The sequence below is a fragment of the Macrotis lagotis genome, chromosome 5 (assembly GCF_037893015.1).
Source record: "Macrotis lagotis isolate mMagLag1 chromosome 5, bilby.v1.9.chrom.fasta, whole genome shotgun sequence".
NCBI classification, from domain to species: domain Eukaryota; kingdom Metazoa; phylum Chordata; class Mammalia; order Peramelemorphia; family Peramelidae; genus Macrotis; species Macrotis lagotis.
In genome coordinates this window covers 193121744-193147522 of record NC_133662.1, presented here as the reverse complement: position 1 = coordinate 193147522, position 25779 = coordinate 193121744, and the positions used below count along the sequence as shown (strand labels likewise).

Genomic DNA, 25779 nt, shown 5'->3' with positions numbered 1-25779 from the left:
GTTCCCTACTCCTTCTTTTCCTGTACCCTGATCTACAGTCTAATTAAACATCTCCCCATTTCTTTCTTGCACAAATTATGGTCTGTGGACCTGAAATGCCTTCCCCTCCATCTTTACCTGTTGAAAGCTACCCATCTTCTGAGACTTCGCTGGATCATCATAGATTTAGACTATGAGGCAACCTCAGTCCAACCTGTTCATTTACCAGGGGATGGAACCACTCTACAGTGGTAGAGTGACTTGCCTTACTACTACTCTGGTAGTTTGTGCAGCTGCAGCTTAGATGAGATGGCTTCTAGGATCCCTTTCAATTCTGTATCTGAGATGCAACCAATGTTATATTCTTAAGACTATAGTGATTTCAAATCAACTATATGTGTGTGTGTGTATGTTCATGTATAGTTACATATACAAATCAAATCAACTATATATTTGTGTGTGTACATATATGCATATGTGTATATTATATATATATATATTTAAAATTTATCTTATTTATTTAAATTTTGGGGGTTTTGAAAGGCAATGGGATTAAGTGACTTGCCCAAGGTCATACAGCTAGGCAATTATTAGGTTTCTGAGGCTGGATTTGAACTCAGGTCCTCCTGACTCCAGGGCTGGTGCTCTATCGAATGGGTCACCTAGCTGCCCCATATGTATTTTTTTAAAAGCAGCCCAACCATTCTTTAGTTTTAAACTGCCTCATAATTAGTGAAGACTGTTCAGCAGGTCTACTGGCCTATTGTATAACTGGTACCTTTTGTATTTTAATGAGGAAGGCCTGCCTACAAGACCTCCTCTCAGTCTTCCCACTCCTATCCCAGACCAGGCTGATTAAATATTTAGTGGGTGGGCTGGCAAAGTTCTAGGGATGGTGTGTCCATCCTATTTTGTGCTATGTCATCCAACCCTGGCTCTGCATCAGATTTTACTTGATTTATTATTTGTAAATGTTTTATTAAGTGATTAACTTAGAGCATCTATACAACCTACTCCACTTACATGGTGATTTATAGTTAAATGAATTCATTTCAGTTTATAAAGTATTGTAGCAATTTTTCCAATTTTCCTCTGTTCCCTCAGCTGTATTTGTTGTTTATCCATTTATTCTCATTCACTTTTCCTTTTATATAGTCAAAATTAATCTACAAGCACTCATTTGTGCTAAGTGCTGGAGATACAAAGTGAGGGGAAAAACTGTCCTTGCTCACAGTCTGTTATGGGAGGCAACTTGCAACCAATTGTGTACAAGCAAGCTACAGCCAGGATCAGTTGGAGGCATCAGCAGAGAGGAGGCACTAGCATGAAGGGGAACTGGGAAATGTTTTTGTAGAAGGTGGAATTTTAGCTGGGGATTGAAGGAGGGAGGGAGGAGAGGGAAGGGAGAATGGGGGAGAAGGGAGGGAAGACAAAGGAAGAGAAGAAGTAGGAGGAGGGGAGGAAAAGGGGCGAAGAGGGGGAAGGAAGAGGGGGAGAAAGAGAGAAGGAGGGGGATTAGGGAAGGGGGGAGGAGGAGGAGGAGGGGAAAGGGGAAGGATGGGAAAGGCAGAAGGGAGAGAAAGGGGGAGGAGGAGGAAAAGGGAGAGGGGAAGAAAAGGGGAAGAGAGAGGAGAGGGAGGGGAAGGGAGGAACAGCAGGAGGAGGAGGAGAATTCTAAGCCTGCAGAATAGCTAGTGAAATTTTCCAATGTCAGGAGAGTCTTGTTCAAGAAAAAGAAGTCTAGAGGCCTGTATTCCTGGATCAGAGAATGAAATGAAGGAGAAAGGGTGAGATAGGAAAGTTTTAAAAGACTAGAAAGGTAGAGAGCAGTGAGAAGGTTATGAAGGGCTTTGAATGCCAAACAGAAGGTTTTTAATGAGCTACTGGAGTTAATTAAATTGGGGTGGGGGGGTGACCTTATCAGAGCTGGTCAGATCTGAGTTTTTGGATTATTTTGACAGCTGAGTGGAGTGGGGAGCTACTCGAGGAAGAGGCAACAACCAGCAGGTGTGAGGTGATTTAGGACACTCACCAGGATGGTGGCAGTGTCAGAGGAGAGAAGAAGGCACATTTGAAAGATGTTACAAGAATAAAAATCAACAGGGCTTGGCAACAGATTAAATATGAAGGGCTGAGAGAGTGAAAAGTCCAAAATGGCCCTAGGTGGGGAAACTGGGGGACTGGAAATAGGACGGTGCTCTATACAGCAAAAGTGTCACCCCTGAGTCTATTGGCTACCAGGAAAACTCTTGGAACCCAAACCGGACTAAAATGTTACTGGAAAATATTTAACAAAATAAATTAAAATATAGTACAATTCAAGTAATATTTATTTGTTGTCTTCTTAATATATGGCTCACAGGAATATCTACTTGAGTATGACATCACTGCTCTATAGTGATAGAGAAATAGGAAAAGGGGTAGATTGAAGAGAGGAAGGATGAGGTCAGTTCTGAACATAATTTTAAAATATCTAAAGAACATCAGTGTGAGATGTCTAAATTAGTATATGTTCCATTTTTCTTGTTTCTATTTCTTGTTCTCTACTTTTTTTGTATATTTTCCCCAGATTTCTATCTTTCTTTAGTTCTTATTCAAATACTTTATATTTGCTGACCTTAATCACATTATGATATTTAAATACATTAAAGTGTCACGATTTATTTAGCCATTTCCTTGTTGATGGGCACTTAGATTATTTCCCTTCTTTTCTTTCTTCTTTTTTTCTTACTTGTAACTACATATATGCTTCCATGGAAATCTTTGTTTTGACTTTGAAAACAGTTTCAAGGTAGATTCCCAACAATGGGTCAAGGGGCATGATTTTTTAAAAAAGGAATTTTTCTTATGGGCTTCCAGATAATGATTTTTCTTTCCTCTCTTCACTCTTCCTATCTCCCTTTTTCAACTTTAGTGCAGTCAACAATTGAAGGGAAGTAGTTAAGTAAATGTTGATAAATTAATATAATAGAATACTACATATGAAATACCCACCTAATGTGCTCAGAATACAGTAATCAGGCCTGGGGAATATACAAAGATGAAGGAAGGCAAACAAACATTTCATAAGCACCTGTTCTATGCCAAATACTTGTCCTTATTCCTTCCCCTCTTTCCTTTACTGCCCTTTCCTTCCCTCTATTCTCCTCCCCCCTCCTCTTTCCTCTTTCCCTTTCTCCTCCCCCCTCTTCTCCCTCATCTTTTCTCCCCTTTTCTTCCCTTCCTTCTCCTGCTCCTCTCCTCTTTTCCCTGCCCCCTCTCCTTCCTTCTTTCTCCTCCCTCTTTCTTCCCTCTCCATTTCTCTTCTCCTCTCCTCTCCTCCTCTTCCTACTCCCACTTCCTTCTCCTCCCCTCCCCTCCCTAGGGGGTGACTCCCTGGACACTCCCCTAAACATTAATATTGTGCCACTCTTTAATCTGAACTTCTATCCAAAGGGAAACATATTTGTAGGCACTAGTGTGGTAATCCACTGACATTCTGTTTTTGTTTGTTTGTTTTTGCAAGGCAATGGGGGTTAAGTGGCTTGCCCAAGGCCACACAGCTAGGTAATTATTATGTGTCTGAGGCTGGATTTGGACTCAGGTACTCCTGACTCCAGGCCAGTGCTCTATCCACTGTGCCACCTAGCCGCTCCCATCCCACTGACATTCTGGTGAGACCCACTTTCAACTAATGCATCTGTTCAGGCCTCCATCCTTATACCACCTTAAGGGTTCAGACTCCTTCAGGAAGGATAATTCATGTGGGATTGATGAGTCCAAAAGCTACTGGACTTGAATGCCTTCCAAATGACTCATGCATGGCCTTGAAAGAAGGCAAAGTCCTGGACTTTTTCCTCCCCTGTGGTATGGCTTAAGTCCTTGCTGTTCTTGAAAAAACAGCAACCATCTTCTCTCCAGGAGGTTAAAGTGGTCATAGAATTCCCCTCTCCTTGCCTCAGGAGCTTTCCTAACAGACTTCTCTAATAAGGGTCTGAAAAATCAAACTATCTTCATAATAATATTAAGATTTTTAATGTATAATAGGGCAAACATGTCAACCTTCATAAATAAAAGATTTTTGGTGTCCACAATAATTTTTAGAGTATAAAGGAATTCTGAAGACCATTGGGGGTCAGTCATCCATCCCTTTGGGATTTCCCTATAAAATGATTTAGTTGCAGAGTTAGGCCACTGCCCCCTTCCCCCACCCCATGGCTTTTTTTCTCTTTTTACCACTTTTTGGAAGGGAATCTGAGATCAGTGAATTAGTAGACTCTGGTGAGAGTGAGGAAAGCACATGTTTCTCCCCTCTCTGGATTCCACCAGTGGCAAACATACTCCCCAAGTCCCAAGTCCTAAAATCTAGCCCTTTAAAAGAAGGGGAGTCCCTGGGTAGCACAGCCTTGAGGTTTGTCAGTCTCTGGTTCTGAAACACCCTCCCCATGTGCATAATTATTCTAACTTCACTAACTTTGTAATTATATAGGATCACAGAATTATAGATTTTGAGCTACAACAGAGGCAATAGAGAGGCTCCTGGTCTTAGTGGTAGAAAGACTTACATTCAAAACGTGTCTCAGAGGATAACTAGCTGAGTGATCCTAGGTAAGTCACAACTTCTCTTCCCACAGTGTCCTCATATAAAATGGACTTTATAATAGCACCTATTTTCTTGGATTATTATGAGGATCGAGAAGATTAAAATCCATCCTCATCATTTTCTTATTGATACTCTTCACAAGTATTTGATTTTGTCCTGTAACTATTCAGTTCATAGTCCTTTATTATAACTGGTCTGTAATGAATTAAAAGTAGATATTGGTTTGATACTGTATATTGAATTATGTTCTAGTCTGAATTTTATATCTTAATTGCACTCTCTAAGTTATTCTACTTGTCACCCTATTTGATATTGCATGTAACAGAACCATTCCTTTCTTTGTCTCTAAACAAAGAAGCTTATATGGCCATCATTTCATCTCCTCTGTGCTGGAAGTATAGGCTTTCCCATCAGCCTTAGTAATTAAAGAGAAACTCGGAGCATGGTGATAATTATCTCAGTACCACCTGTAAATTAGACTTGGGAGCACAGTTATCTCCCAAGTACATTTGCCAAGTTTGCCACTTCTCATTTCAGTCTCCGAGAAGCTGATTGGTACTTAGGTCATGAGAACTGGACCAACTTGACCTTGTCCTAGTCTAAGCCACCATCCTTGGAAATTTCAGATGGTCCTACCTTGGTCAGCACCAGGCCTACTTCCTGGTAACTGACCCTAGGTTGCAGTTGGGCTCCTCAATTGAAAAAGGCATTTTTAGAGGCAGAGAGGGGCAGGGTTGATCCCTCATGTACCTATGCCCACCTTCCTTTATGTAATCAATCATAATTTCCTAAATCCGTATTACCAATCTCACAAAGAATGGTGAGATTTTTGTTCTTTTCTTTGTTCTATGTTAATATAAGTGTATTGCACCCCCAAATTAGGGTTTTCTAGCTACCTGAGGGGTCAAGAGATATGTTTTATTGGTGGATAGTGTTTCCATTAATAAAACACAGACTTTGCTTGCAGAATCTTGCCTTGACTTACCCTTTTGGTTAGAAATACTAATATAACAGGATTAACTGATATTACACATGAAGTTCTTTGTAAACTTTGAAAAGTTATAATATCTATTTTATAGATGTCATTAAATCCAAGCTCAACTCCCTCTTATTTTACAGATGAGGAACCTGAGGCATAAGGAAATGAAATTCTTTGTCCAAGATCATATAGCTAGTATCTAAGGATGTAAACCCAATCCTTCCTGACCCCTAGCCCAGATCTATCCTCTACATTAGCAGCTAGGTAATATAGTGATAGTGCAGAGCCTGGAATCAAGAAGAACTGAGTTCAAATTTGACTTCAGATACTTAACTGTGTGAACTCTACCTCAGTATACTCATTTGTAAAAATGAAGATAAAAATAGCAACTACCTCCCAGGGTTGTTGTAAGGATCCAATAAGATAATTTTTGTGAAAAGTGATTAACAGTATCTGGCACAACATGTATGTTATTATTATTAGTGCCTATTACCTATGATGTTTAGACCTGGTGACTTAAGCTCACTAAAGGACACTCGTTACATTTTTCCTTCTATACTTATCTGGTATTTCAAGATTTTCACAGAGAAAAGGAAACAGGAAAATAGTTGAACTTGATCCATCCCAGATTGAAAACAAGAAAACTAAAGAGTTAGGAAAGGAGAAAACCCCCTCAAAAAGGGCTCTTGTAGGTAATGATCAGTTTGGCATAAAAATGCATACTTGTTTTTTTAAGATCTCCCCTTTCCCCTATCTCAAGTGTCTTGTAAAACTTCTGAAACACAGTTAATGGCCTAAACATGATTGACTGGAGGTGATGGCAACCAGGAATTTTTATAGGCTTCTTTCCTTTCCAAAACTCAATTTGAGGTAGCCAACGGCATTTCCTAAACAAACAGTAACTCTTTTTTAAAAAAAAATTGTGGTGGCTGTTACCATTTCAAGAATTTCCAGAAAAAATAAACTTGTTGGGACTGGAAGAAAACACCCTTGTAGTGTTGGAAGTGAGAGAGCCCTTCAGGAAATGAGCCCAAATAGCTAATGGACTGGGAAACATGAAGCAGTTTGGCAGCCCTGTGCAGACAGGAAAGGACCGGGAGAGCTAACTGGGGCTGTTAGTAAAGCAGGTCTCTAACAAAAGCCACTATCTCAGTTCCTCACCATTTTCTGTCTCTTTAATGGGCACCACTTTAAAGGAAGTACCATTGAGGAAGAGTGTCTAGGATGATGGTGAAGGCCACATGAGGAGCAGCTGAAGGAACTGGGGAATATTTAGTATAAAGGAGAGAAATAACAGGAGGATATGATAAATACTTTTGGGTTTTCGTAGGGCTGTCCTTGGAAGAAGGACCAGACATGTTCTGTTCTTCCCCAGACTATAGAACATGGTATAGTGGAAAGCACTTTGGCTCTGCTACACTTACCTGGGTGACCTCTGGAAAGTCACTTAACCATCCTTTTAGAACAACATTTACTTAAATACAAAATCAGGGAGTTGGACTAGATGGATGATCATTTGATTATTTTTAAGTATAATTTGGACTCAGGTGTGTTGATGAGCCAGTAAATTGGTCCTTCTAGTAAAAATTGAATATTCTGTTCTGTTAATAATTGAGTTAATAACCCCATATTCCTGAGTAACTTGCAAGTAGAGGTTTTATGGCTGTTTTAAGAAATATTGCTTCTAGGGGCGGCTAGGTGGTGTAGTGGATAGAGCACCGGCCCTGGAGTCAGGAGTACCTGAGTTCAAATCCGGTCTCAGACACTTAATAATTACCTAGCTGTGTGGCCTTGGGCAAGCCACTTAACCCCGTTTGCCTTGCAAAAACAAAACCTAAAAAAAAAAAAAAGAACTATTGCTTCTTTTAAAGATGAAAAGCGTACAAGACCTATCAAATTTGTATGTTGCATAATCTCAGAAATTAAAGGGGTTTGGGGTAGTGGGGCCCCAGGATAGAAGCTAAAGTAGTCCAGCTTAAAGGACAAGGTCAAAACAGGAATGAGGAGTAAGATTGCCTTCATACCCCTAACCAACATCCTTTGTGATCTTAAAGGAATGCCCTGTTGCCAAAGAAGATGAAAGAAGAAGGAAGGGAAAGAAGGAGGAAGAGAAGAAGGGGGAGAAAAAGAGAAAGGGGAAAATAGGTGGCACAGTGAAAATGATGCAGAGAACCAAGGGCATAGGGAGTGTTGGGTTCAGTTGGAGACAAATTTTGTAAATCTTTTGTTTGCCTTCTTAAGGGAATCTTCCTTCTTCCTTTATTGTTTAGGCCATGGCCTGAGGGCTCGGTCTTCAACCTGACTTTAGATTACATTTTTTTTTTGTTGCTGGAAACGCCAAGTCCAAGACTACCCATAAAAGACCCCTCCCTGAAAGGCAAAATCTCCAGTGCAGGACTTGGGTCACTCCCAGGTCACCACCCCTCCCATGGACTCTGGGGAGAATTTAGGGAGATCTGAAGGAGGGATTTGGTCTCTTTTACCTTCCAGACTCCTGTTGAACCCTGATCAGCTGGCTTGACCAGCTCAATCAGCAATCCACAAGGTCTACTCTTTAATCTCTTTTTAACTTTCCTATCACTTTCTTATGTGTTGTTCTTTCTTTTTATAAAGCTCTATTTTCTTTCCACATCTGCATCCCCGGGTCTGAATCTTGATTCGTCACAGGCATAATAGAACTCAAGCAAGGGTCAAGTTAAGGAGAGTTTTTCGTGACTGCCCCACCAAAAGAGAATGAAATCCAAAATCAGGTTGAAGGTCAGGGCCCCCAGGCCATGGCCTAAACAATAAAGGAAGAAGGAAGCTTCCCTTAACAATGCAAACAAAAAATTTACTAAGTTGTCTCCTACTGAACCCAACACTCCCTAAACCCAAGCTTCTCTGCATCCGATAGAGCACCAGTCTGGAAGACCTGAATTTAAATTCCACCACAGACTTAATACAAAGCTGTGTGGCCTTGGGCAAGTCACTTAACCCCATTGCTTTGCAAAAACAAAAAAGAAGAGCAAGAGAAAGAAGAGATGGAGAAGGAAGAGGAGAAGAATAGAAAATGATTTACCTGATGGTGATAAGAGTAAATTATAATATAAATTATATAAATAAAGTATAAATTACATTTGTACATCATGTCATAATTTATAAAGTCTTTTTACATACTTTATCTATGGATCATAGATCTAGAGATAGAAGGGGCCTCCATTTAGTTATCCCATTCTACAAATGAGAAACTGAGGTCCAGCAAAGCTAAGTGACTTGTCTAAGGGTTACAGAAGTAGTAAGTGGCAAAAAAGGGGATCCAAACCCCTCCAGAACCAGGGTCCTTTCCACTCGACTTCCCACAGTTCAGAGATTTAAAGTTACTTTAGAGATAGACTGATACAACCCCCTCATTTTAAAGATGGGGAAACAGAGGCTTAGAGATGTTAATTGACTTGTTCAAGGTCACAATGAGTGGTCATAGCAGAACCAGGACAGGGAACCTGGCACTGAGTCCAAACCTATTCCTCTTTCCACTATAATGTAGTCTTTGAACTAGGAATTACTTTGCTCGTTGCCTTTGTATCCCCAAAACTGGCCCAGTAGGCACTTAGTAATTGCTAATATTCATGTATCATTTATTTTTGTGTTAATAAAGCAGGTCTCTGATAAGAATCACTATCTCAGCTTTTCACCATCTTGTGTCTCTTTAATGGGCACCACTTTTAAGGAAGGACCATTGAGGAAGAGTGTCTAGGATGGTGGGGTTTACAATTTTTATCTCATTGGATCTTCACAACAACCCTGGGAGGTGGGTACTAATATATGATCATTTTGTAGATGTGGAGACTGACAAATACTTATTGATTGATAGTCCAACTCCCTCATTTTACAGATGAGCCCACTGAGGCAGAGAGGAATGAAATGACTTGCCCATGATCACACAACCAATATCAGAGCCAGGATTCAAATCCAGCCTCCTTGATTTTTCATTCATGGCTCTTTCACAATTCCACATCTTAAGATAATAAAAGACAGAGTTTATGAAACCTTCTTCAGTTTTTAACTAACTTGACTTCTGGAAACTGGGCTAATGATTTTCCAAAGACCTCACTATTCATTCATTTATGACGATTCAGGTCCTAAATTATGGCACTCATCAGTCACTTGTTCCTCAGCTGACCAGGGAGAATGGAATTTAAAGCAATTCAAATATTCCAATGACCCATCTCATCAAACCTCATTAGGCACAAAGAAGACCTCATCCACCTTAGTGCTGGAGTTGGTTCTTGGGAACCTGGCCCAGGATCCTTTGGAGTAAGGAGGACCCTTCATTTCCAAAATGTCCTAATGACCCAGAGCCTTGGAGCACAGATGGAGTCACACAGTGTCAGATTTCATTTGCCACCTCTTTGAAAGAACAAGGACATGCCAGAGGTGGACTGTGTGTGACCTTACACAAGGAAAGTTCAACTGCAGAATGCAAAGGGATATTTTCTGTTTATGAACTACATAGATAATATGTAACAAAATATTATTATATATTATAACATAAGATATACAATAGTTCTATATAATATATAAATATTATAACACAAGATATATAATAGTTATATATTATACATTATTTATATTATATAAATATAAATCTTGTATTATATTATAAATAATTATGAATTGTGTATTATATGTAACATCTATTATATAAATACCAGTATATGATATTATGCTCTGTGTGTTTATAGCATTTATTTCTCTCTATGCAGATTATTTCAATCCCCCACTTACAGTAAAATGTAAGGTCCCGGGGGCGGCTAGGTGGCGCAGTATATAGAGCACTGGCCCTGGAGTCAGGAGTACCTGAGTTCAAATCCAGCCTCAGACACTTAATAATTACCTAGCTGTGTGGCCTTGGGCAAGCCACTTAACTCCATTTGCCTTGCAAAAACCTAAAAAGAAAAAATGTAAGGTCCTTGAGATCAAGAACTATTTCTTTTTCTTGTCTTTTTTTCTTTTTTGTCTTTGCATCTTTAGTATCTAAGACAGTGCTGGGTACAGAGCTGAAAATCAACAAACCTTTCCTGAATTGAACTGAATGCTAGGGCACAGTACACTGATAAAAGATTGCATAAACCTATGTACCCTAACCAAGGCAGTTTGAATTTCTAACAGAATCCAAGTAAAGCACTGCAGCGTCCCATCTTACTTCCTTTCCTGCTCAGCCTCACTTACATCTACTCAGTCTTGCAAGGCAGGTACTTGGCCCAGTAGATAAGAGTGCCAAAGCTGGATGCGGGAAGACTCATCTTCCTGAGTTCAAATCCAGTCTCATATATTTAATACATGTGTGACCCTGGGTAAGCCTCTTAACTCTGCCTCAGTTTCTTTATCATAAAATGAACTGGAGAAAAAAATGGCAACCCACTATGGTGTCTTTGACACCCCAAATAGGGTCACAAAGAATTAGGAAAAACTTAAAAACAACTGAACAGCAACAGCCTAGCAAAGAGTTTCTCCAATCAGCTTACCCACAAAAATTCTATTTACCCTGTAAATTAACATTTCCCCCTTCCATTCCCTTACCATTCTCACCCATTCACTGACCGCCTGATATCACTGTAAAAGGAGAACCCACACTTATCTACAACAAAAATGTTGTAGAGACCAACATCCCCATAGAAATCTACCAATAAGGAAAGTGAGAGGAAAGATTCTGGACAGTAGTTGAATCTGACTACACAATTTCTTTTTGGCTCATGGCATGGCTTTGTGTCCATTTCAGCAAGTATAGGGTCTGTATACACCAGGCTGCCATATGACTACATTTTCCAGTTTCCCCATCCTCAGGCTGTTTTCATTGTTCTAAATCATAAACTGTCAATACACAAGAATCTGGATCTTAGCAAGAGCTATATTTAAAATAGTAAGCATAATTTAGGAACCATGTACCATCAGATTCCACTGTGCATAGAAATAGGTAATAGGTTAAAAAAACACCCCACTATAAATAAACTCCTTACCCCCTCCCAACCCAAAGTTCTTTTCAAAACAAGGTACTATCAATATTAATTTGTAGATTTTAGAGGGAAAAGATCAGTATAGGATGGATCTGTTGGCCCTGCTCAGTGACAGCTCATTCTAGAAATTTAGGTTCGAAAAATAGCAGATTTTTAGCTTTGGATTCTTGAACACAATTTCATTAAAATTATGCTGTCACTAAATCCTCTGAGGGTTTGAGAAATTTATGGGGGTGGGGTGGGGAGAAACAGAGAAATAGAGAGACAGAGACAGAGAGAAAGACAGAGAGACAGAGACAGAATGAGAGAGAGACAGAGAGACAGACAGAGATAGAGTGAGAGAGGCAGAGAAAGAGTGCAAAAAAGATGGAGGAAGAGAGGGAGAAAGAAAGGAAAGAAGGTATGAAGGGAGGAGGAAGGTAAATTAAAAAGAAAGAAAGAAAGAAAGAGAGAGAGAGAGAGAGAGAGAGGGAGGGAGGGAGGGAGGGAGGAAGGAAGGAAGGAAGGAAGGAAGGAAGGAAGGAAGGAAGGAAGGAAGGAAGAAGGGAGGAAGGAAAGGAAGGAAGGGATGGAGGGAAGGGAGGGAGGGATAAGGGAGGAAGGTATGGAGGAAGGAAGAGAGGGAGAAAGAGGGAGAAATGGAGGAAGAATGAGAGGGAGAAAGAAGAAAGAAAGAAAGAAAGAAAGAAAGAAAGAAAGAAAGAAAGAAAGAAAGAAAGAAAGAAAGAAAGAAAGAAAGAAAGAAAGAAGGAAAGAAAGAAAGAAAGAAGGAAAGAAAGAAAGAAAGAAAGAAAGAAGAATGAGAGGAAGGGAGGAAGGGAGAGAGGGAGGAAGGAAGGGAGGGAGGAAGGGATGGAGGGAAGGAAGGGATGGAGGGAGGGAGTGAGGGAGAGAGGGAGGGAGGGAGGGAGGGAGGAAGAATGAGAGGGAGAAGAAAGGACGGGGAAGAAAGGAAGAAAGAAAGAGAGAGAGAGGGAGGAAGGAAGAAAGGGAGGGAGGGAGGAAGGAAGGAAGGAAGGAAGGAAGGAAGGAAGGAAGGAAGGAAGGAAGGAAGGAAGGAAAAAGGAAGGAAGGAGAGAAGGAGGAGGGTGAGAGGAAGGAAGGAATAAGGGAAGGAAGGAAAAAAGGGAGGGAAAGAAGAAGGGAGAGAGAAAAGGGAAAGAAAGAAAAAAGGAAGCAGGGTGGGACAAGGAAGGGAAGGAAAAAGAAAACAATTTAAGTCCTTTGAACCGAATGAGGAAAAAGGCACAAATAGACCAGTGGGAAATGAGAAAAGGAAGTGTCTATAACTTATAATTCCTCTATCTATTCATTCATAGCTTTCTTGGTCTATGATGACCACTTTTACCAAGACCACTTTACACCAAGCCTCCTCTATTGGAACCACTCTATCACCTCCATCCACCTCCTCTCCAGCACTACCCTGCGTCCAGTCTGTCATTTGGTTCTGGACAGTTTTTGCCCTTTCTTGCTAAGGCCCAGCCTTCCCTGCCACTTCTTGGTTTGCTCCATAGCACACATAAATGTGCATGCTTACATAGTCCCTTTTATGTATTGTATTCTCTCATTAGAATGTAAACTTTTTGAGGGCAGGGGTTATCTTGCTTTCACATATTTGTACTCCCAGAACATCACACTGTGCCAAATCATAGTAATTGATTTATAAATGATTTAAATACAAAAAAAAAGGAGTAGAAACAGCCCAAGAATTTCTTGGCAGATGCAATAAATCACTGCTAGCCAGACATGATTCTGCCTGAACTATTAGACCCAAAGCTTATTTTACCAAATGATCAGAATAAGGGAAAAAAAGACCCCCATCTGCTGTGGTACACATAATAAGAAATTCATCAAGAAAATCTGACAAAAACTATTTTTTGTTTTGTCCAATACTCCTTCAATCCATTTTCATGTACTGTACCAATGAACATCATCAAGTGGAACCACTAAGACCACTGTCCTCCAGGAGACAACATGACATAGCAAAAAGATCCTAATATTTGAAGTCAGAGGTTCTGGGTTCAAATTCTGACTCTGCCATTACCCATTTAATCCAAGACAAGTTCCTTAACTTCTCAGAGTTGGTTTCTTTCTCTGTAAGATGAGAGGGTTGGGCTCAGTGATCCCCAAAGATCCATTTTAGCTCTATTTCTATGAGCCAGGATTAGCTTGAGAACTGGCAGGGGATACAGTTTAGTGAGCTCCCTAGTACTGACCAAAGCTTGCCCACACTGGGGATTTGGAAATAGATTTCACCCTAGATATTCCTACACAGCCAATGGGACAAGGATAAAGCTAAAACTAGGTATGATTAAGCAAAAATCAGTGGACACAAATTACAACCCTGGGAACTAGTATGGCTGGGGCAATAGCAGTCACAAAACAGTCCAGTCAAAATCAGGATCACAGGTTCATATCCAGACCAAGGGATCTGGAAAGAGGCAACACCAAGAATCCATTAATCTATAATTAAGTACCACCTAAGAAGCCAGAGGCACTGGATAAAGAAGATTCCAGTTTGCTGAATTTGGTGTCCTATGAGATCATGCAGATTCTTAAGCCTGGCCCTATAAATTCTGCCCAAACAGCTGGAAAGATCCTGCCTTTGCCTTTTGTTTCTTGGCATCTGGATTCCGAACAGCTAAGACAACTCTCAACCACATCCACAGTCCCACACTAAAGAACAAGAGCACAATGTCTGATCATCTCCTATGAAGCAAAAAAGTGCCTTTGAACCCCACAGTCATATGTGGGGAAGTTTAAACCAGTGAAAATGATGACAGAGTTGAAGCTGGATGCTTAAGGGTTAGAGAAAAATCTCTATGGAGGCAAACAGGATATTAAGAATATGTTAAGGTGCTAGGTTCTCTATACATCTACTACTTTTCAGTCTTTCTAACATCAAAGATTCTCCAAAGACATCTGGTACCTCTCTCTCTCTCTCTCTCTCTCTCTCTCTCTCTCTCTCTCTCTCTCTCTTCTGTCTGTCTCTGTCTCTGTCACACACACACACAAACAAACAAACAGAATGAAGAATGTCTCCTCTCCAAAAGTCTTGAATCAACTCTGCCCCTTATTTGGTTATCATTCTCTTCACCAATTAGGACAATCTTGTGCCAAATTCTTGAGGTTTGAAGCCCAGATTACAAGGTTACACTGTGGGGAGGACTTAGGAAATGCGAAGCAGAGTTAGCTATTCAGTTAGTTCTGACTCTAATTACCCCCCAAAGAGTGAATCTCCTTTTCTTATGCATCTCCTTTCCCTTGATATTTCAGCCTTGACCCTGGGACTTGAGAGAGGACCAGTAGGCAGAGGTTGTGCACCTTATTTTGCTGCTATAGTAACCAAAAGACAGTTACTAAAGGCTCATCCTTATAGGTTTTACTTTGCCTCTGCACAAGAGACCCTGTTGGAGAGTAAAGACTCTGGGATGCTATCTCATTCCTCCCCAGAACATTAGCATTAGGGAAGTCCTGAGAGAATAGCAGAGTTAGTTGCTGGTCCTGTAAGACCACGCCTGGCAAAATAATGTGATAGGAAAAACAGTTTTTTATCAAGTGACTATAAAGAGATTTGGGAAACACTGATGCAAATGGTGAGAGCTTTCAAGTCCCAGGAGACACCAGTCATCAGAGCCACAGTGAGAAATCAATAAAAGCAATTTGACTTCATGAAGAACACACCAGACCAAATAAATCACAATTCCTTCTAGAACAGGGAGTCTAATAGATCAAGGCAATGTTGGTGAAAGTCTATATTTTGGGTTTTCCATTCTTGACTGATTCAAATTTGAGGCTGTATATGCTGGTCCTTGGTATGGACCCTGCAAACCACTGATGTGGAATGTCTTACAGATCAATTCAAATTAAATTGGATTTCCACCAGTGTCCCCAACCCCACAGCAATGCTGTGTCTCACACCAATAAAAAGTAGAACCTAAAGAAGCCTTTGCCAGGGTTGCCTTTTTACATTTTTAGTCCATTTCTACACTTTCACTTATCTGGGTCCCCTATATGTTCATAATCAACTCCATGATTGACTCAGGTAAGGCTGGAAAGGACTATGAAAACTAATCAGAGTGGTCAATGGATGGAGGTATTTACATTTGGAGCCCTCTGTGCAAAACTATCCAACTCTCCCCATTGGAGTGGATATCATTTTCCTTTTTTTGTGTCACCCAAGAGAAGAGTTATTTCTAATGCTGGAGGGGATTTTTGAACCTTGATGTTGCTATCTGTATAATATTATTATCATTATCATCATCACCTCCTCTTATCTTTCTCCTCCTCCTCCTCTTCTTTTTTTTTCTTCTTTCTCCTCCTCCACCACTCTTCCTCCTCTTCTTCCTCCTCCTCTTCCTAATCCTTAAACTTGGGATATATGCACCTGCTGAAAGTTACATGTTTATGAGGTGATCATAATTTCCTTCTTATTCAATGAGGGTTTCAGCATTACCAGAGTCATTAGCAGACTGAATATACTCCTAATAGAGAGTAGAGCAAATCTATTTGGACTGAGATATCTCACCTGTTGTCCTGTAGCAGACTATATAGTTGGGTGTCTCAAAAAGAAGGACAAATTCCATCTATTAAGTTCACTCACATTCAAGAGACAGTGATTGGATTCAAATAAGTTATCCCTATGATCAGAGAACTTCAGAATGGAAGGTACCTTGGGATGAATGAATGAATGAATGAATTTAAACATTTATTTAAGTGTTGGCTTTCAAATATTTATTAAGACCCAATATGTGCTAAAGTGAGGGATAGAAATACAAACAAGTTCTTGTCCTCAAGAAATTTACATTCCATTAGGACAAGATAATACACAAAGTTGGAAATCAAGAGAGAGGAGGTATAGTGAAGGAGTATCAGCACTGTGGCCAGGTTTGGAAATGACCAGAAGTGGTGGCCTGGATTCTGGACAAGGTAAGACAAAAGATAACCTAGCAAAACCTAGGTCCTGGAAAGTGCTACTATACTATCCAATCTCTTCATTTTACAGTTAAGGAAACTTAGATTCAGAAAAGTTCATTGGCTTGTTGAAAGTCATTGATTGGGGTGGCTAGGTGGTGCAGTAGATAAAGCACCAGCCCTGGAGTCAGGAGCACCTGGGTTCAAATCCAGTCTCAGACACTTAATAATTACCTAGCTGTGTGGCCTTGGGCAAGCCACTTAAGCCATTTGCCTTGCAAAAAAGAAAGAAACTCATTGACTGGGAAATGGCCTACAGTCAGAAAAATCTGACTTCAAATCTAGCCTCAGCCATTTACAAGCTGGGTGAACCTCTATCTTCCTCAGTTTTCTCATCTGCAAAATAAGGATACTAATAGTAACTACTTTTCAGGGGGATATTGTGAAGATAAAGTGAGATAATATTTGCAAACTTCTTAGCAAGTCTTAAAGCATAGGAAAAAACTATTATTATTATTATTATTGTTGTTATTAGTTATTAGTTATTAAAGTGACAGGTGGATTTGAATCCAAGCTCCCATTTTGTGTCCTTTCCATTGTACATGCTACCTATCTGAAGAAGAATTAAAGCAATGCTAAGAAAACTAAGAACAGGCACATAGCACAATGGAGAGTGTTGGATTAGAAAACTCCTCTTCATGAATTCAAATCTGACCTGGGATACTTCCTAGCTGTGTGATCCTGGACAAGTCACTCAATCCTGTTTGCCTTAATACCTCATCTATAAAATGATCTAGAGAAGGAACTGGCAAATAAATCCCAAATGGACTCACAAAGAATTGGACAACAACAAAGTCAAATTTCCAGCAAGAAGCTAGTAATAACCACTTTCAACTGGAACTACATCCCTAAACTGTAATGATAAACTCAGTTCCAATGTTCACATGTGAAGCTCCCTCAGCTCCTAGGGATAGAACAAAAATTTCCCACCTGGGATTCAGAAGACCCTCGAGAGGGGGAAAAGATTGGGAAAAGATCCCGCCAAGTCAAGGGGCAAGGTTGTCCTCTTGTGGGCATAAATTTCTGCCTCTTCCCCCTGGCCCAAAGCTCCAAAAAGGGTTGGAGCTGGCTCAGTATTATTTCTTTGGCAATGTTGTCTATTCCAGGAACACTAAGTAAGATTAATGGACTTGATAATCCACTCAATAGGAATGGGACAATTTACAAGGATTGAAATGTTTACAACGCAGGCTTGCAAGTTCCTATGGGGCCATTTAATCCTCAACTGACACTAGAGCATTCAAGGTCACTTTGTAGCCAACTAAAATTATTTGGAGATCAAGGGTCAGGTTTTCTCTTACAAAGCATCTGGTTGCATAGACACAAACAATTATATGCAAACACAAACACCTCTCTCTCTCTCTCTCTCTCTCTCTCTCTTTCTCCCCCTCCCTCCTCCCTCCTCAAGATGGAACCCTTAGCTTTCAACCCTATGATCCACTAGGATTGGAGACTGGAGAGATTTCTCCCAGGCCAGAAGTTCTGTGGCTATTCCCCCCATTCCCAGTATTGATCAGCATGGAAACTTTACTTTCTCAGTTTTTGTCTGACCTGGTCTGGTTTGGCCCTCCTTAGTCCTCTTGGTAGACTCTCACTCCTGGGAGATCAGCTTAGCCCATTGAAGTTCAGAACTCCCTTCTACCATTCATCTATCAGCCTGAGATGGTGCGCAGCATTGTGCTTAGTTTCAGGGTGGTTGTTGTATTTAACCAAATATGCTTAATACAAGACCATTTTTCCTTTACTTCAGTAGAACATAAAAGTCATAAGATCAGAGATTTACAAATGGAAGTAACCTCAGTGGACATCCAGTTCAAGATCCAAGGTCAAATAGTGTCAGAGATGGAATATGAACTCAGACCCTCTGACTCCAAAGCTAATATTCTTTTCAAAGGTCCTTCTGACCTTGCCATCATCTACCCCCTACAGCATCGTTCAGAATCATGAGCCTTGTCATCCATCCTACAGTGGACTTTTTTCATGTGTTGCTTCCCATTTTTTTGAATGGGAGTTTCTTGAGAGCAGGGACTGTCTCACTTTTTCTGTTGGTATCCTTAGCAATTAGCACAGTAACTGGCAATCAGAAAGTGTTAGTGAACAACTGTACCATTCTAATTGTCAAGCTGGGCTTCAACCCTGAATTGTCGACTGCCAGATGCACCATACCTCCCACTGTTCCACACAGCATCCCCAAAAGCCAACTATCAAAGGATGCTCTGGTGGAGCTCTGGTTTTATTCACTCCTCATCACAGCACAGCATCTGGACAGAAAGGAGAACACTCTACTCTCTGACTCCAGCTCTTACACTAAGGTGTTTCTCCAAGAACTTAACTGTTAGTATTTTGAAAATTGCATTCTCCCTGCCTCCAACCCTTATTATCTGCATGACACTGGAAGAGTTATTTCACTTTCCAGGAGAATAATTTCTTCTTTTGTAAAATTAAGGGGTTGTACCAGATGACTTCTGTAGTCCTCTCTAACCTCTCCATCTACGATTGCCCTCATTCTACCCTCACCTAATTTATTCATTATATCCAGAATGAAACAAAATTTTAGAGGGATTGCGCAAAGCTAGGGGGAAGCTCAAAGATCAAAGGCAAGATCAGAACTTAAGTGCTGTTAGCCCTAACCTTGGCTTTGGACCATTGGATCACATCTCCCCTCTAATTAAAAAGAACAGCAGGGAAGGAGACAAAAAAAGAAAAAAAAGGGCAAAACCTCTAAAGTCTACTTGGCAGGAGAATGTCTTAAAAAATGCAGCAGTAATTTTGAAATCACATCCAAAGAGCCAAGAGGGAAAGGGAAGGAAAACTGAAGGGATTATGATACTTTGCAATGCTTAAAACATCAATAGGAAACTGTACTTGGGATTACAAGGGGGTAAGGAGAGGGGTTGGGGTGGAGAGGAGGGGAGAGGTTATGGAGGCTGAAATAATGCAGTGGGTAAGAAATCTTGTCAAGGGATCAGTGGCCCTGGGCATGAGAAGTCTTTACCATACATTACCACAAAGCCACAGCAAGGAAGAGAAGCTGAACAGGGAGGACCAGAGGCTGGTGCGCCAACCGCTGAGAATTTACCTTAAAGATACTCTTCAGAGGCATGGTCCCATGAGAGAACCGATGGACAAAGATGGTTTCAATCAATCGTTTGATGTAGTGGGAAGAATGGCAGATACATGCCAGGCTAGAAAAGTCAATTTAAAAGAGTTTTTTAAATGATAAAGATAACCCAATTTACACAGCATGCTAAAGTTTATTAATAAATAAACACTGCCTCTAGGGGTTACAAGTGAATAGCTGAATGTTGAACCTAGAGGTAAGAATATCTGAGAGATTTATTAGCTGTATGAAACTAGGCAAGTTTCTTCATTTTTCTCAGATTCAGTTTTCCCATCTGTAAAATGGGTACAATAATAGGACCTACCCCATAGGGCTATTATGAGGTTCAAATGAAGCAATGTAGATAAAGTGCTTTGAGAATTGAAAAGTGGTAGAGAAATTATTTTATTGTTATTTTATTATTAATTCTTTCATTTAATTCTCACTACTACCCTTTGAGATAAAGACTAAGCATTGTTGTCCGCATTTTACAAACTATATCAAGCTGCCTTTCCACAATAATCATACCAATACTTAACATCAGAATGCCCTTTAAAGTTGACAGAGCACAGTCATTATTTCAATGGAGCTAAAAAAAAAATCCCTCCATGAGGTAGAAGCAACTGTCCTTTCCCAGACAAGGAAACTGAAGCACACAAGAAGTTAAATGATTTTGTCCAAGGTCACACAGCTAGTCAGTGTCAAAGGTGGAATTTGAATCCAAGTTTTCCTCATTCTAAGCTCAGCACTTCATACAGAGGCCATGCTCATATCTCTACCTTTTAAAATGTTAACTCCATGAAGGCAGGGATTGTTTTGCTTTTGTAACTGAATTCTCAGAGCTAAGAATACCCAAACCAAGGACTTTGTAAATACCTTTTCATTCATATTGTTTTCAAGACACAGCTATTGTAAAATATCTAGAATCAAAATCAAGATACGGAATCTACTTGGTTTCCCAAAAATTTTCCAAAGAATTTTTGTTTATATGGGCTATATCCGTTGAAATTTATCATATAATAAAGAAAATTTCTTGGTATCATTATGAAAATAATTTTGACCACACAAGTCCCTTAAAAAGGGTCTTGGGGTGGCGCAGTGGATAGAGCACTGGCCCTGGAGTCAGGAGGACCTGAGGTTCAAATCCGACCTCAGACACTTAATAATTACCTAGTTGTGTGGCCTTGGGCAAACCACAACCCCACTGCCTTGCAAAAACCTAAAAAAAGGGGGAGTCTTGGGGACCCTCAATTTCCTCAGACCAGACTTTGAGAATCCTTAGACTAGAAGATTCAGGAGTTAAATGCTATTTAATAAATATTTCTTGATTGCTTCAGTGAGTAAGGTGCTGTATCTGAAGTCAAGAAGACCTGACTTCAAATCTTGTTTCATATGTTTATTAGATGCATGACCCTGGGCACTGTTTCCTCATCTGGATTCAATAACCCCTAAGGTTCCAACCGGCTCAAAACTGATGATCCCAGATCTATGATTGATTGACTGACTGCCATTCCTAATAAGACTCACTTGACCACAGGAAGTCTCCTTGACATGAGTTTCTTTTCCAGACCATAGACAAAAGGCATTCGTAGGTAAAACAGGAGGTAGATGAAAAGTGAGCCTGCATATTCAATCAAAAACACCTGCAGAAGAAGAGAGATTTTTTTTTTGGTAACTTGAAGCCCCTCTTGTTAGTCTGATTGTTGATAATTCCCATTTATACAGAGAGCACACCTACAACTGCTTTGTGGGACCAAGAGGGGGAGGGCTGGGAAAGTCACTATGGGCAAATATTGGAAGGGTTTCCATTTTTAAATCATAAAGATCTGGTGAACAACATAGTCATTTTTGTCTCCTCTAAAAGATGAAGACCCCTTCAAATGAATCACTGTATTGCTAGCAGCTAGATGGTGCAATGGATAGAGCACTGACCCTGAGCTTCTCTTCCTTGCTGCGGCTTTGTGGTAATGTATGGTAAAGACTTCTCATGCCCAGGGCCACTGATCCCTTGACAGTGCTCAATTCAAATCTGACGTTAGACACATAACACTTACTAGCTATGTGATCTTGGACAAGTCTCTTAACCCTGGTCATCTCACATTCAAGACCCTCACCAATCGTCCTGATTCATATATAGCCACTGGTCCCAGAAAACTCCAGAGGAGAAAATGAGGCTAGTGACTTAGCACAGTAACCCCCTCACTCAAATCCAATTCAATTGCTTGTCACGGCATCCCCTCCATGATGTCATTATCTTCTTTGAAAACAAAGGACAAACATCATCAGCCATACCCTCCTCAGAAAACTCTGTGCCCCAAACACCAAGCTTTCATTTAAAGCTGTAACTAGAAATTTTGGCACCTGGGGCAAAGACCACAAAATGAACCTTAATCTAGTCAAGCATGAAAGTTATCTTTAAATTTACTTTTAAAGACAAAATTATGTTGGAGAGGAGGGGTGGCAGGGAAGAACCCTCAGAATGAGAGAGAGAAAGAGAGAGAGAGAGAGAGAGAGAGAGAGAGAGAGAGAGAGAGAGATCTCAGGCCTTAAATGGTCTCTGGAAGTTGCTTCCAGTTCTGAATCTATGATTCTATGACCTCATGTCACAAGGCCCTGAGAAAGTTCACTTTGAGAAGAAATCAGCATGAGGTCAAGCTAGTAAGAATCTCAGATGGCAGGGGCAGCTAGATGGCATAGTGGATAAAGCACCGGCCCTGGAGTCAGGAAGACCTGGGTTCAAATCCAGTCTCAGACACCTAATAATTACCTAGCTGTGTGGCCTTGGACAAGCCATTTAACCCCATTTGCCTTGCAAAAATCTAAAAAAAAAAAAAAAGAATCTCAGATAGTTATGACAGGGAAGAGGGGAGGAGGAGGAGGAAGAAGAGGAGGAGGTACATTATCTGGTTACTATTTTAACAAATCTTGCTAACTCTTTGTCGAGTTCTGGTGTTTCTACTAACTAGGGGTACAAGTGATGCTGGTGCCCTGTAAATTTCAGCACTCTGGTACAAAGTCTCATTGCCAAGCTCTAGTTAAGCCTTTGGGCAACTAGGTGCATAGTGGATAGAGTGTGAGGTTTGAAATCAGGAAGACTCTTCTTCCTGAGTTCAAATATAGGCTAGATATACTAGCTGGGTGACCCTGCTGGCCTCAGATACTTCATTTACAAAATGAACTGGAGAAGAAAATGGCAAACCACTCCAAAGCCTTTGCCAAGAAAACCCCAGTTGGATCAAAGAGTTGAACATGACTGAAAAAATGACTGGACTACAACAAAGTTAAAACCTTTAATTCCATTAACTTTGCCCTTTATTCAAAGGTGGAAGTTATATGTGAGAGCCTTCCTTACAACAGCTCTCATTCTTCAGGCCATCCAGCTACTACAAAAGTAGCTGTAAGATAGTGACTGTCCATTCTTCTCAACCATTGGCAATTCCCTGAAATTTCCACCACTACAAAAGGTGGGAGAGATGGAGAGAGAGAAAGACAAAGAGAGAGAGAGAGAGAGAGAGAGAGAGAGAGAGAGAAGAAGAAGAAGAAGAAGAAGAAGAAGAAGAAGAAGAAGAAGAAGAAGAGAGAGAGACAGAGACAGAAAAGGAGAAAAAGAAGGAGAAGAAGAAGGAGGAGGAATAAAGAAGAAGAAAAGAAGAAGGAGGAGGAGGAGGAGGAGGAAGAAGAAGAAGAAGAAGAAGAAGGAGGAGGAGGAGGAAGAAGAAGGGGGAAGGGCCCACTGAAGGTGATCCTAGTATCGCTTGGGGCTGAGGAGGGAGCTAGAAGAAATTCCATAAGGGTCATTGACTCTTCTTGCCTGGAAGAGAAGGGAAGAAGGGTCGGAGAGTCATTATGGTCCTCACTCTCGTTGAAGCAGGATCAAGACTGAGGGGCCTGTGAGGAGGGTTAGGAGGCAGGATTATTTAAAGTCCTCCCTCTGCTCAAGTTCCCAGGAGCTGAGGATGCAGGTACACCATCCTATGACACAATTAACCAGGAAGGTTGAGGGATTCATAATGACACCCCTCTTTAAATCCCTCAGGTGCTGCAGGGAGAAATTGCTCAGAGCTGAGGACTTCAACCCAGATCTTTTGGTCCAGAGTCAAAGATCTTCCTACACCAAATTAAAGCCCAGCTCTTCTCTCTATCTCTCTAATACTGGAGTGAGAAAATAGCCTTGGATTAGCATCTTTTCCTCACTTTATTGCTTACCATTGTCCATCCAATTTGTGGCCCCAAGTCTTTGAAATAGAGTGTAGCTGTTGTGCCAACTGGAAGTCTTTGCAGGATTTCCTCATTCCTCAAGGCTTTTCCCTCTGAAGAGAAAAAATGCTCATAATGATGGGTACAAAAGAAGGGAAACAGTAGCAGAGAAAAAGCCATACCCCAAGACCCATAATGGTCTCTGAAAATGCATTGGTGAATATCTTATTTATTTGGAACCTTTCAGACAATCAAGTTATAGTCTCCTGGGCTGCTATTTGTAGAAAAATATTTTACAATATTGGTAGAGTATTTGTAAAACTGCTAGAATGCTAATTAGTGGGAGCAAGATAGAGCCTGGACCTGGAACCAGAAAGACCCAAGTTCAAATCCAGTTTCAGACATTTACTAGCTATATGATATCGAGTAATGATAATATTAACTAAAATTTATATATTATATACAATATACCAGGTATTGTGCTAGGCACTTTACAATTATTACCTTGCTAGATCATCACAATCCTTAGAGGCTGGTACTATTATTATCTCCATTTTATAGATGAGGAAACTAAGAGATTTAAGGACATGCCCAGGGTCATAACAAGTAAAGGTCTGAGGCTGGATTTGAATTCAGGGATTCTTGTCTCCATATCCAGCATTCTGTCCTCTGTCCTTTAAGTCACTTAACTTGTCTGCCTCAGTTTTATTATCTGTAAAATAATTGTACCTACATCCCTGAGTTGTGAAGATAAACTGAGATACTATTTGTAAATCATTTTGCAAACCTTATATTACTATAAAAAATGCTAGCTATTAGTATTACTATGAAAAAAGGAAGGAGAGGAGAAGATGGGGGAGGAAGAGAAGAAGGCAAGGAAAACAAAGAGGAAGAAGAGGAGGAAGAGAATAAGAACAAGAAGGGGAACAAGGAGAAGGAGAAAAAGAAAAGAAGGATGAGAAGAAAAAAGGAGAAAGAACAAGGAGAAAGAGGAGAAGAAAAGTAATTTTCATTCAAAACTACAAGAGCATAGAATCCCTGGATGCAATAGACTGCAGAGGTCAAATATATCATTCTGAACTTGAACAAAAGTCTCCAACCAGGTTTTTATTTTCTCTTATTTCTTGAGACTTCATTTCTCTATGTTGCCCAGGATAGAAGTTCAGGGACCACTCATGGATCCATTCCCAGTATTGTCAGTCACAGGAGCTTTGGCTTGGTCCATTCCAGACCTGTCTGCTCATTTTTAGGTAGACACTTGGGCTCACCCTACTGATGCTAGACTGGGTGAGGATACCCTATGAGTTTTTAGCATGACTAGACCTCCTGAGTCCGTGCAATCCATCAGCTTCACTCTCTTTAGTGGTAATAACTGGAGACATGTGCCAACACCTCAGGCCCAGTATTTTCTGAAAGACATTCAGTGAAGAATTCATTCCTTCCTAAGGCAGCCTGTTCCACTTTGGGATCATTCTAATTGCTAAAAGGTCTTTCCCAACACTGAGTTGCAATCTGCTTCCCGTTTTCCTCCTGATTCTCTGGGGCCAAGCATAGCAAAGTTAATCCCTTTTCCACATGACAGCCTTCAAATCCTTGAAGATGACAATCATGTCCTCCCTAAGTCTCTCCAGCTTAACTGTTCTCAGTTCCATTAACTGAACTTTAAGCCTTTCACCTGCCTGGCTGCCCTTCCTCTGGGCATTTTCTAGCTTATCAATGTGTTTTCTAAAGTGCGATGCCCATAACTAGGTGTGGCCTAATGAGGGCAAAGTATAATGGGACTATCGCCCTCCTAATCCTAGACACTATGTCTATCCTAATGACCCCAGAGATTGCAATAGCTTTTTTTGGCTGCCCTACCCCATGTTGAAAAATATGGGGCTCAAAGTTCACTGACCTCCCTAGGTCTTTTTCAGCTAAATTGTTGCCTTGTCATACTGTGAGTGAGTCCTTCTTTCAGTAAGTGGTCTTTGAT

At 40.5% G+C, this 25779-nt stretch overlaps 1 protein-coding gene across 4 annotated transcripts in view; it reads right to left on the bottom strand.

The window, feature by feature from the left end:
- LOC141488256 (very-long-chain enoyl-CoA reductase-like) overlaps positions 1-25779 on the bottom strand; it is an 88201-nt gene that overhangs the window by 13153 nt on the left and 49269 nt on the right. For all 4 annotated transcript variants that reach the window (XM_074188202.1, XM_074188200.1, XM_074188201.1 and 1 more), the window contains exons 5-7: positions 23814-23917; positions 21135-21250; positions 19587-19692 (exon numbers count right to left, since the gene is read on the bottom strand). In XM_074188202.1, coding sequence (XP_074044303.1) covers positions 19587-19692; positions 21135-21250; positions 23814-23917 — 326 coding nt within the window. The remainder of the gene's footprint in view (positions 1-19586; positions 19693-21134; positions 21251-23813; positions 23918-25779) is intronic.